This window comes from Parasteatoda tepidariorum, chromosome 8, assembly GCF_982258835.1.
Source record: "Parasteatoda tepidariorum strain Cologne lab strain chromosome 8, Ptep-v5.0, whole genome shotgun sequence".
NCBI lineage: Eukaryota > Metazoa > Arthropoda > Arachnida > Araneae > Theridiidae > Parasteatoda > Parasteatoda tepidariorum.
Window position 1 is genome coordinate 2,623,784 of NC_141762.1, and position 13,831 is coordinate 2,637,614.

At 26.5% G+C, this 13,831-nt stretch overlaps 1 protein-coding gene across 2 annotated transcripts in view; it reads right to left on the reverse strand.

Annotated features, from left to right (window-relative positions):
• LOC107454243 (basigin) overlaps positions 1-13,831 on the reverse strand; it is a 71,209-nt gene that overhangs the window by 4,194 nt on the left and 53,184 nt on the right. Inside the window, exons 2-6 of one of the 2 annotated variants that reach the window (XM_087149719.1) lie at positions 11,999-12,298; positions 10,727-10,841; positions 7,460-7,629; positions 3,591-3,704; positions 2,385-2,558 (exon numbers count right to left, since the gene is read on the reverse strand). In XM_087149719.1, the coding sequence (XP_087005845.1) occupies positions 2,385-2,558; positions 3,591-3,704; positions 7,460-7,629; positions 10,727-10,841; positions 11,999-12,298 (873 nt within the window). The remainder of the gene's footprint in view (positions 1-2,384; positions 2,559-3,590; positions 3,705-7,459; positions 7,630-10,726; positions 10,842-11,998; positions 12,299-13,831) is intronic. The other variant, XM_016071365.4, reaches the window with a different exon arrangement.

A 13,831-nucleotide genomic window follows, 5' to 3' on the forward strand; every position in this document is an offset into this window, starting at 1 on the left:
AGAGAAACGGTGTTGTTTTTTAAAATAATAATTAAATTAAAAAAACATTTTTAAAAAATTTATTACTCTACTAAAAGGATTAAATCGGTAAATAGGGAAAAAACATAAAATGAGTTAGCAAACTGAAAAAAAAATGCAAAAGGAAATAGCAAGTTGAAAAAGGACTAAGCAAAGTTTATCTTTTTCAAAACTGCCAATCAGAAAATACATTAGTTCCTTAGTTTTACAAAATAATTAGATTTGGAGATAAAACTAGATATAAAATAAATATATTAAGAAAACTTTGTAAAAACAACAAACCAAAAACAATTACACTTCAACTGCTGCACATGAAAATTAATAACAGTAATTTTTTTTTTTTTTTTTTGGAGTTAGCTCTCACACAGGATAGTCAAGGGTCAGCTACTTTTAATCCCAAGCTATCCCTAATGAATAATTTAAGTAAGTGACATTGTATGAGGAGATTCCTGTTTTCTGTGTCTTATGTTGTTATGAATTCTTAGAACAAACTTGTTTTCAATTTTACTCACATAGAGAAAAAAAAAAAAAAAGGTATGTTTCTCAAAAGTTTGGAGGAAAATTTTTTACTAATTGTTAAACTTAAATATTGAAAGATAATTGTGATAAAACATTTTAGACATCTAAAGTCAATTATATCTACTCAAAAAATGTATGGTATGACAAAAAAATTTTGTTTAGCCACAAATTTAATTGCAGCTTTGGTGTTTAAAAAGTCGACACTGAAAAACACATTATAATAAACACATTTGATAAATAAAATTAAAAGCAAATTTTTGATTACTTAATGAATTCTATTTTTAATTTTTATGGAAATATAGATGTATAGAAAACATTTTTATTTTTTGGAAAGCATTCAGAGTTTATAGTTGTTCTAATCTTCTCAATAAAAAATATTTTTTATATACAACATATAAAAGGGAATAATTAAAGAAATACAAAGAAATTAAAAGGAAAAAAAAAGTCAATAAAAGAACACACTTAGAGAAAAGGAAAAATTTCCACAATCTTTATTAAAATATAACTATATCTTGAATTATCAAGAATTCTTTTATTACATATAAACTTGTAAACAATTATGAAATTAATATTAAAAAGAGCATAATTGCAGAACTGTATTGGCATAAATTTGCGAAAAAAATTTATAGCGAATCTAAAATACCACACGCCTTACATCTCAATTTCTGATGGCCTGAGGGCCTTATATTTTACACAAATCAAAAGATAGTGCCAAATTGAGTAAATATTCATCATCAGTAAATTTGAAAATTAAATGCAAAGAACTAATAATATATTTACAATTTTCTCTCCAGTCTCCACCTCTTCGATAGTTGAGTTTTATCGATTGAGGAAGGTCCTCTTAAAAAATGAGAGGAGATTTAAACACTCCAATTCTGTGGCAACACAGCAACATTATTGCAGAATGTTACAAAGTTCTTATGAAATATTTTTCCTTCGTCAAGTAAAAAATTTTGGTTTTCTTTTCTGCAGAAATTTTTGAAAGATCTTAACTTTTCTTTAGATTTATATTCAAAAGATGCCTTTCTCGTACATCGGAGTAAAAAAAAATAATTCTTGAGCTTTTTCTATTGTCATTTGAGAAGGAAAAATAAAGAGTGGTGATGTAAAAAATTTTGGTTTTCCTTTCTTCAGAAATTTTCGCTCTATTTCTTATCCAGTTACTACTATTGATATCCACAGTTTTAAAAATTCTATATTTTTAATACAATATTATTTATTACAACAACAGAATCTCGAAATTAAAACACGCATTTAGTAACCCCTTTTTGAATAGTCCGATTCTCGTGATTTCGTCATCGATCTTTTTTTTTGATATTTACTAGTATGGATTTCACGATTTTTTTTATGTGATGATGATACACAAATACGAAAAAAGAAATAATTAATGAATTCCCCCCCCCCAATAAAATTCGAGATTATTAGTCATATTAGAATAAAAAAATATTACATATTCAATTTTAAAAAAATATTTTATTTTATCCAATTTTTTTTGTTTTTTTTTTTTTAAGTTAATGCTTCTGTTACTTTAAATCAGGAACTTAATACTTTAAATATTTGTCATTATTTAAAATATCTTGCAGAAAGACACTAAAGAGGCATCTCACAGAAAGTTCGAAAAAATTCTGCTACAGGGAACTCCAATTTGTAATCCGTAAAGTATGGCAATTGAAAAAAAAGGAGAAACAGCCCAAAAACTTACTTAAAATTAATAAACTATCAACACAATTAGGGGAAAAATTTAACTTTCCCTAATAGTATGTATAGTTTGTATAAAATAGATCAATAGTTTCATAATAGTTTGTATAAAAACTATTAGCAATCTTTTAGAAAGCAAATGAATTTACCTTTTATTCTAATGAAAACTGTAGTGTTGACTCTATCCAATTGATTAAATGCCTCACAAGTGTAATGATTTCTATCACTATACTCTGCTTCTTGGATCAATAATCTTCCTTTTGCCAAACCTCCATGTTCCAAAAGCTCCACTCTTTCATCATCATCAAACACTTCTTGATTCCCTAGAAGCAAACGCTTTTTGAACAACTATAATTTTATCAAATAAAAATTAAAAATGAATATTCCAAACCAAAAGAAAATAAACTATCTCTATAAGCACCAACCCTGTTTTGTAAGTTCAATTTCAAGTTACATTTTGTTTTGTTGCACAACAACTAATACTTAGAATGTTAAAATTACCAAGGCATATAGTAAAATGTACAAGGAGTATGACGAAATGAAATGAAAAATTTAACACTCTAGAATTATTAATTACTAAACTTCGTATTAAAAAGACAGATCAACTTCATGTTGATCTGTCTTTTGATCTGTCTTGACAGATCAACATGAAGTTGATCTGTATGCAGACAGATTAACAGTCTGCTGAAATACAATGACATGGTTACAATTTTACATGCTGAAAGAAACACTGTTATTTATTGACTTAATGCAAGTTTTTTTTTATCGTAATTCCAATTTCTTTAAAAGTTATACGAACTTCAATTGCTTTTCATGAATTTTTTTGCAGTTTTTTCACTTTAAACATTGAGTATTGTAAAAAAAAATTCTTTCTTTCGCTAGAGATCATTATTTTATAGCATTGTGTCTCAGTTGATGTCAAATGTAATTTTAAAAAAATAAATAAATGAAAAATAAAGTGAGAGAGAAAGTTGATGTTACCCATTTATATTCAAATTTTTAAAAATAAAAAAAACTCATTACTAGAGAAGTAAAAACTGTTTCCTACTTGAATTGTTATAAGTCTCATCAACGAATAAAATTACCTTGAGTTCATTTCTTCTTATAAAGTAGAAAAATTTGCATTATTAGATTTTTTTTTCCCAAGTACACATAATTATTTTTCAAATCCACATAGCACTCATTTTGTTACCACTGACTGACAAAACTACAATTATTGTAGATTTTGCTAACAAAATCTTAAGTGGGAAATCTTGAATTTAATTTCAAAAAAAAAGATAATTGAGAAACATTATGGAGGACAGACTCTTTAAGTACATAAAAATAAAAAATCAAGAAAAATATTCATTATTTACCAATAAACCACTTGATATTTGGAGCAGGAGATCCTTGAGGGTGACAAATGAGCTCCAAAGGACTGCCTTCAACAACAACAGATGATGCATCAAACCTATCTAATTTTATTTTAGCTAAAAACAAAAAATACCATTAGGCACCTCACATTTTAGAGACATTATAAACATATAAATACTTGCATTGTCTGTGTCAGAATAAGTTTAGACTTTATTTAATGGTAAATTAATGGTATTATTAAAGGTAAATCATTTTGCTTTTTCATAATCAAATCTTTTATTTTTACATTACTCTTCTATGATTTTTTTTAAAAATGACATCCTTTTGATAAAATCTATTAACCAGTTTTTATTTCTACTATAATTCAAATCATTCAATTTGTTTCTACTTCATTTATTACATTAATTCAACATTAATTTAACTCAATAATTTATAATTAATAATGCTTAATAGTAAACAATACAAAGTACAACACAGTAGAGCCCCACTTATTGCTGGTGCAGGTTACATGCAAGTTTCACAAAGAGAATTTTTTTTAATAAGTAGGATTTATGCCAGTGTGGTGGAAATTGCTGCCAAATGTTCCACTATAAGTGTCGCTAAAATCATACACATGGGTGACAAATTTGTGAAATAATTTGCTATATATTATTTCACATATATCTGAGAAATAATATGCAATATTATTCCACAAATTTGAAATATGTTTGGAATTTGCAAAATAGTAACAAAAAAAAAGTTTTTGCATTAAATTCCATGTATTTAAAAGAAAATTTGTTGTACTCATTTTATTGTTCTGGGCGTGGTATGGAATTTAAAAGGAATAACTGAAAATGTGTGGTACACAAAATGCTGCTCTTTACACTCATGAACTGACAGAATAATTGTTCATCAATAAAATAATACTTTTTACTCTTTTAAAATTAACTTTAAAAGTAAAAATTTATAATTTTCAGTTAATTAATTTTTAATATATATTTTTTCAGTTCTTACTTGATCTGTTTTCCTAGTTTATTTATTTATTTGGTCTGATCATTCTAATCTCTATGTTGAATCTATCAATTAACATTATTTCAGCTTTCTTTCACTGTTTTATAAACTGATCAAAAATGTAATGTTTACCAACTATCTGCATATGATCAACTTATACAGTATATTAGTTGATAAATTTTCTTCTAATATCATTAAAAACTGTCAAAAAACTATTAGTTTTAGTTGTAACTGGTAGAGGGACATCTAAAGAGCAGATCTACACAGAAATTTAAGAATACACTTCAAAATTCTTTTTATAATGAATTGTTTTCTGAGGAGGGGTAAAGTGGGCATATGGTTAGGTTTACCTAAATGTAAAATAGGGATTTTTTTTTTAACTTCCGCATTAGCTTAGAAAGTGTCTAATGCTCTATATTTCACAATGAAATAGTTCTTAATAATTGTAATGAATAATTTAGTTGTTTGATTATAGCCTTACTTAGTCATTTTAACACTGAAAATATTTCTTTTAAATTTTATTTTTCAAAGAGAAGAATGATAACAATATAACAGACATATAATATATATTTCAATAATTTTTTTAAAAAATCAAAATAGCATAAATGGTACAGTTTAGTGACCATATACTAACTGGATGAGTTTTAACACAAGTATCTGCTTTCATGTGACAGTGTTTCTCATACTTTTTTTTAAAAAAACAATTTCCTTAAAATAACTAAATTGAATAAAAATACATGTCTGCTATAAGTAGTAAAAACACTTTAAATTGACACTATAATATTACATTATCATGCATATTTCAAATAAACCAAAAACTATAACAGATTTCCAGCTTTTTAATGAAATTGTGTAGAGTTCAGCAAATTATAATGCATCCAAAGTGAAACCTAATTTGATAGCATTGGACATTATTCTTTTATTTGATAATATGAGCCCAAAAAATTTCTGCATTTATTTTTTTAAAAAATATAATCATGATACAGTTATTTAAGAACATTTTTATTTATAAAACAATATTAACTGATGGTTTTATGTAAAATATATATTAATTTTAGAACTATACCCACTTTGGGGTAAAGGGAGTATATCAAAACATGTTCTTTTGAATGTATTACTGTAACAAAACAATCAAACAAAATAGATAAATTTTGATTTATATTTAATCTTAATGAATCCAATTATGCATAAAATGCATAAAAATTTTCAGTAAAATAAATTTAATAGTTCCGTCTTAGAACCTTTAAAAAAAAATTATGATTTTATACCCATTTTACCAATCTTCAATCATTATGGGGGGTAATGAACCTAATTAGTTTTAGGGAGTTACAGATTAGTTTCAGGGGTCTGTCTAGGTTTTTCTGAAAGGTACCTATTTTGTGAAAATTTAGACATAATTTGTGAAAAATTAAAAATTATATTAAAAAATCAACACAAAAATATGGATTTATCGTTTCTTAAGGAATACAAAAATAAAATTTTAAGAAAAAGTATTTTGTGAAACTACCGTTTTTCCTAAAATTGAATTTGTGAAACTACCGTTTTTCCTAAAGTTGAATTTGTGAAGGTACCGCTAAACGGTAGTAAATTCGGCCTGGACAGACCCCTGAGTTTTAACCTAAGATTACTAGATAATTAGTTTAAACTAATTATAAGATAATTAGTTTAGAGTCTAATTAAGTTTTAGGGAGTTGTGCGTACCATAACATGAATTTTTCTCTCTAGTTTGTCTATTATATTAAGAGCACTAAATGAATACCTAGATGGTCCTAATGAACTACTAAATTTTCATTGCTGGCGTGAATCTTACAAATAACTAAACATCCTGATACATCAACTTTCATGCATGCCCACTTTCACGAAGTATGCAAGTATTATTTTTTTTCCTTCTGTTTTATTGATTTAGACATAGAACGTACAATTTAAACATACAACACAAGAGTATGCTTAAAATATATACACATGCATGAATACACTTTCAAATTATTTTTCGTGTTACCCCTTTACTTTTTTAATTATTAACTGCAATTTCTGTTAACAGTGGTGGCCTTACCACGCAATTTTGTAGATATTCGGGTCTCTACGGTACGATTGAAATTATTTTTACTAATTATTTTTCTGAATTTTACCATTCTAAGCTTTAAACAGTTCAAATCTGATTCTGATGTTTGTCGTCATAGAAAAAATTTTTTACAAAAGCCAAACCTATCTTAACTAACGAAGCATTTCTTATTCGGGCAAGTTTGTATAACGATTTATGTACAATTCAAAACTTTCTCACTAAATCATAAGCATGAAAACAGTTTTTTTTAGAGAGAAAAAAATGAAATATCTCCACACTATGTTAAATTAACAGAACTCAGTGATTCTGATAGGCTTTGGAAATGAAGGACTTTCGGGTTCTTGTGTGTCCCCTATTTCAAAGATGAATTCTCCGCTACTTTATTCACCTATTAATATGCCCATTTATGATAATATTGATTGACAAAACAAATTTCAAAACAAGAAAAGAGTTGTAATTGAACAATTAAAGCTTTTGATTAGGATTTATCTAACTCCTGCATCAAAAAATGCAATGTAATAGGATATCAAAATTATTTTAATTTCCTTCTTGAGCTACTGTTAAAAAAGAAAAATAATAAATTTTATAAGTTTGGCTATAATTTTGCCAGCACACCATTTTTTTTATATAATTTCTGACACATTTGCAGCAATACAATAAGCAAGCAGAATCACTGTCATTTTTCAACAACTTAAATACAACAATAAAGAGTGTGTTCGACTCGTTTCAAGTTAAATAACTGACTTCTTATTAAATTTATTATTATACATTTATTTCAAATGAAAACAAAAACGAGGAAAAAATAATAATGATACTCACACTGTACAACAATAGTAGCATTCACAGAAATGCTTAGATCCCCATGGGTAATGCCACATATATAAACACCTGTGTCATTATAAGTGGCACTCTTGATTACAACTGAATTATTTTTGTCATGTATTTCTATATGGTTGTCAATTGAAGATAAAGGCTCCCCATTTCTTTGCCTAAAAGAAAAGAAAAAGGTTTAAAATGAATTAATGCTGTAAGACAATTAATGTAAACAGATTTGAAACCGCGAGTAAAAATAAGAAGAAATGCTTTGAGGACACGCCTTTCCAGGGTGGCCACAAACTAATGGAAAATAAATTTCCTTTCTTCTTTTAAGCTGATTTGAGTCAATTTTCATGATTTTTATAAGCAGTGGTATACTTTTTTTTTAAATAAATTTTTCAGTTTTACCATAATTATTAATATAAGAAACACATAATATGCATGCAGAATATATATCAATCCTTATTATTAGATGTGGAAATAAAAAAAAATTTTAAAAATTGCTATGACAATTTTTTTTATAAATAAACATTATTAAAACCTCTAAGTCAAATTGTTTAATTTTCCTTAACTGTTTGGGAATATTAGTTCAATTCTTAGGCACTTCCCTAATTTTTTAAGATTGATTTAATTCCCTATTATCCACAATTTTCCTGTTTCTGTGGCCCTAATTATTTTTTTCAAGGTATAAAATAATAATTTCGTTATTTATTAAGTAACTAATTAATATTTTTTTTTTACATTTTTGCTTCATTTTATTCATAATTAAATGTGTTCTATAGAACTTAGCTGCTAAATTGTTGAAGCTGTATTTTTAAAACTTCGAAAAAGTTTGCAGTCAAATAAACTTTATTTAGAATCTCAAACGAATTAAAATCACACTTACAGTACTAACACTGAAAAAAAAAATGGTAAATTAAAAGGAAAAATCTAATAAAAAAATCAAAACTATTTTAAAAATAGGACTGCACAAGCACACTCAGGGTGTGTAGCCAAATCCTTCAGCAAAAAGTAAGTATTTTTTAAGCACTACATACTTTAACAAAATGCAAAATAATTTTTAAAGACTTTATATGATTATGATAAAATAACTAGTTTCTGACAAAGAACTCTTTTCCTGATCATATTAGCCATTATACGATGATCGAGAGATTTTTCGATTCAATATCAATCAGAGGGTGAAAAATGAAGCCTGAAATATAGAATATCTTGCAAAATGTAGCAGTTGCACATGAGAGTGCAATAATCTCCCCGAACCCAGCTCATTATACACACATGCAGACTCTTAAGCATTTCATCAAACATGTAAAATGATTGACGCTTTCATACGTTATGGACTGACGGTACACCGAAATAAATCGTGGTTGAATGAATAGTGAAAACATTGAATAATGTGAAAAGCATGCTTTTGCGCAATACGTGGCGAAAATCGACATGGTAAAGAAAAAAAATTCTTATTTTGGAAAAGGGAAAATTAAGCACTTTTTAAAAAGACCCAATGAAAAAAGCACCTATAAGGGCTTTTAAAAATAAAAATTGAAACTAAGCACCTGTAAGTACTTTTTAAAAACGCTATGCACCATGACACTAAAAATGGAGTCTGTTCAACGAGTTGCTTAATTGTAACTATATCAGGGGTCTGTCTAGGTTTTTCTGAGAGGTACATATTTTGTGAAAATTTAGACATAATTTGTGAAAACTTAAAAATTATATTTAAAAATCCAACACAAAAATATGGCAAGAATATGGATTTATCATTTCTTAAGGAATACAAAAATAAAATTTTAAGAAGAAGTATTTTGTGAAACTACCGTTTTTCCTAAAATTAAATTTGTGAAACTACTATTTTTCCTAAAGTTGAATTTTTGAAGGTACCGCTAAACGGTAGTAAATTCGGTCTGTACAGACCTCTGTATATATATATATATACCAGACTATCTCATGAAATAAAATATCACCAAACATTAAAATCAGGAACTTCAATAATATGAATTTACATAGGTGTTCATGCTTTTGCTATTCAGATAGCAGAAAAATATTTTTCATCCGAATACTTTTTTGGTGGACCTAGATTTCCCAAACCATCTTTAATTGCTATAAAACATTTTTTCTAAACTTTGGAAGAATTTATAAAGGTTTCTTACTAAAATTACTAATTTTACAATTACTAAACGTATTCTTAAGTAATATCACAAACTATTTATTGTTAGAGATAACCATACAACATTTTTAATACAGTTTGCCATTGTTTGCAAAATTTTGATCTATTGATGTATTCATATTTAATTCTTGTATTTTTTTAGAGCAAAACTTAAAAGAAAATAAAACATATAAATGGTTGTGTATTACTAAGACTTTCTTTGATGACTGCAGGTAAAAAAAAAATTTCTTCCTTATCTCTTTTGATTTTTTTCAAAAGATGTTTAAGCACAGATAATCAATTTTATGAATCTAGGACAATTTTTTATCTAATTTTCAACATGATCCAATTTTCGTGTTTTCGAAGTTGATCCAAAGTTGTGTTTTTCTCTATCAAAACTATGTAAATAAAAAAAAAAAGGTCAAGGCTCGAGAATGAGAACCCAGAAAGAAAAGAAAAAAAGAGGGTGCTGGTAAGAGCAGAATAAATGTCTCGTCAACAAGATTTTGGCTATGTAACGAAATTTAAATTTTAGAAAAGCAGAACTCTGAGAAAATTTTGTCGAAATATAAATTATTCATTTACCGCAAATCAATGGTCTCGAGAATCGAGGAATTAGAAATTAGAAGAAGAATCTGCACATTCTATCGATTGATGAACAAAACAAAGAATTTTTTTATACATAAAAACATCTAAAGTTTGGTTATAATTCTGTTTATTTACTTTGCAATGAAGATTTTTGCATCCCTTGGGACAAATAATTATTCATGTTTTTCATGTCTCCTCTGCAATATTTGATGTTTTAAAGTTTGCAAATGGACTCACTGATTGGAAGATATAAAATAAAAGGAAAATAATGAAGCTAAAGAATTTCAGCTAAGTGTTTATGCAAATGAAAAGACATTATAAGAAGTTAAAAATACTATGACGTTTGACATCTTGTACATTGAACATAAATGATATTTTAAGCCATAAAATATAGAGCGGCTTCTTTTAAGCTTATAATACTAAGGTTTGACCGTATTTATTACATATTTTTTATCAACTAAAAATTATGAAAACTATACAGCAGTTCATTTCAATAAGGGAATAACATAATATAATTGACATTGTAAAAAGTCCTTTCTTACCATATAATCTTACATTGAGGACAGTCAGATGTACTACACTGCAGTATTAGAGGTTCACCAGGTGTAAGCAACTTCCCCATACCGGGTTCCTCTTCATTAGTTACTATCATGTCACCTAAAAATAAATACATTTATGATATTTGCAATAAATGAATTATATAAATAAGTTCAATAGCAAAATAATTAATGAACAGCATATTAATTGTTTTAAAAAAAGGTGTTACACTGAAAAGATTTACTTCCATACATTTTTTTATCATAAATAGATTGAATTGGATAAAATTTATGTAAATATTTAATTGCGAGTAAATTTATTCTGATACAAAATAATTAATGTACAGCATATTAATTCTTTTAAAAAAAGGTGTCACACTGAAAATATTTACTTCCATACATTTTTTGATCATAAATAGATTCAAATTGATAAAATTTATGCAAATATTTAATTGTGAGTAAATTTATTCTGATACAGGCAGCAGATCCTATGAGTAAAGACAACTTTTATGCATATCAAAAAAAAAAAATTGTAAAATAGAATCATCAAAAAAATTTGCTTTTGACAATAAACTTCATCCTAATAGATACTAATAATGATTTAAAATACAACATATATAGTTTTTAACATGATAAAGCTTTTCTCTATTCAAAACTCCCAAATCATGAATCATACCCTCGCATCCCACTGAAGATACAGCATCTTTGAAATTTTACTTCTTTCGGAAGAATGATAATTTTAAATTCATTTTAAAACAAATTATTACGGAACAAAGTTCAATTAAAATACTTTTTATGTACACCATAAATATTCAAAGACAATATGTTTAAAAGAGGGTCATTATCCTCAACTCAGAGAACAGGAGAACCACTGAAGCATAACTTTCTTTTGTCTTCGTGATGTCCTTGACTTTTTTCCTGAGGAAATAAATAAAAATAATAATGGAAATAAAAGACAACACGCTTTCAAAACTTTTCACTTTTGTAAAAGCACATTCTTTCCAAAGAGAACAAACATACTGAAATTTTTAGGCACATTCTTTTCATTAAAATCTATTTGTTATATCTACATTAGTTAGAATAATCTGAAGCAAATAAAGCACAGTTATTAAAATCATAAATGGGAACCAAAATTCTGAATCAAAATCTTAATTTTGATATTTAATATTCTTCCAGAAAAAATTCAGAATAATAAATTCTAATAAAATACATAGATATTCAAAAACACCCATTAAGACAAGAGAGGAACAAAAATTTTAAAAAGTGGAACAATCTTACCTGTGACTACAATGACATGCTGAGAATGATCGCCAGTAATATTACATTTATAATCACCAGTGTGAATAGAATCAGCATTTTTCACTGTTAATTTCATTATTGAAAACCACTGTTTCTCTTCTAGATTATATTGAAGAGAGCCCACTTCCAGATGATATTTGTTAATGGAATCGGCTCTTATTGCTTTTCCATCTTTATACCAGAGGTGCACGCCATCCAGTCCGCGTACCTGGCACAGCAGGATGAATTCACCTCCTTTTTTCACATACGTTGTACTTGATAAATCAGAACTGATGACAACTGAAGGAATGAAAACATGTCATTACTTTTAATATCTAATGAACTTTAGACATTAGTCAAGTGAAATTTTACAATTCAAATCAAATACAGCACCAATCACTTCAATTTAAGAAAAATCATCAATGCTATTAAAAAGACAGAAAACTGTAGAATTCGATAAATATTTTGAAACCATTTTAATAAATTAGCTTTGTACAATATTAAGATAAAAACAATAAAAAAGAGATTTCATTTTATCCTACTACCTTATTCAAGTTAAGTAATGATTTACACTAAAAAAAAAGCTACTAATTGCTGAAATAGACTAACCTATGTGGGCATAAGTTATTTTTTAAAAGAAACTAATCCCCTTGTGCCTCTTGGGAAGATTTCTGTATCATGATCTATGGCAGAATAATCACCTAGTCTTGGCCACTTTCGGGCAGCGGCCTAGGAGAAACTTAAAAACATGTCGCAGATAGGAGGGTATAACTCGCTCAAAGGGTATAACTCGTAGCCACCCTCGAGAAACTTCTATATGCTTTTTTTTAAAAAAAAATTTTTTACAGCTTAAAATCAATTTAGGGCCTTTGCGATTGTAGTTGGTGTGGCAGATCGCAATACAGAAATATCCCTTTAAACTCAACTATACACAAATAATGAAAGAAAAATTAATCTTAAAACATTCCAAATAACATAATCATAGATTTATAAATCATACTAAGTATAATTTTATATAATGTACATACATATATATTTAATCATTAACAATGATATAACATTGTGCTGATACTTCAAAATTTTATGTACTGTTCTATTACGCATAATATTGACAGCTATGGTCATTCAAAATTGGATTGATAAAAAAAGAATAAAATTTTAAACAGCTTACAAGTAAAAATTAAATTTATTTATATTTTCATAAATGTTAAACCCCTTTTCTCAATTTATTTCCTTATTTCATTTATTTATTAAATACCTTACGTTAATTAAAATTAAAAACAATTTTTTTTTTTTCTTCCTTAAAAAAAATCTAAAACTTTTACTTTCAATCTATTTATGTTTCGGTAAATATTTTGAATTTTATTGTGACATTACTTTACAACAATAATAGAAGTATATATTTTTATTTCATAAAAATAAGTACTTTAATTATTGTAAATTAAAGCGCAACTCTAAGTATAAACACCATTAACTACCTCGTCAATAGTAAAATAAACAATAATATAACTGAATGTAAAAATGTACTGGGTATTTAAAAAGAAATATAACATAGTTTAAATAAAATTGGTTTCTCAAAATAAAACTTCAAAATTCTATACAGATACATATTATATTTATTTTAGGAAGCAAAAACTTCTTTTTTTTAATATGCGTATTACAGACAATACTAAGCTCAAAAATTTCATTAAAACCATGAAACAAATATTAATATTTTTAAACCAAATATTTTATGTAAAATGTTTTAAAGATTAAAATTGTGTACAAACAAAATTTGAATGTGAACAGTATTTAACATTATCAATTATACACTATTATATATTCTGAAATTTG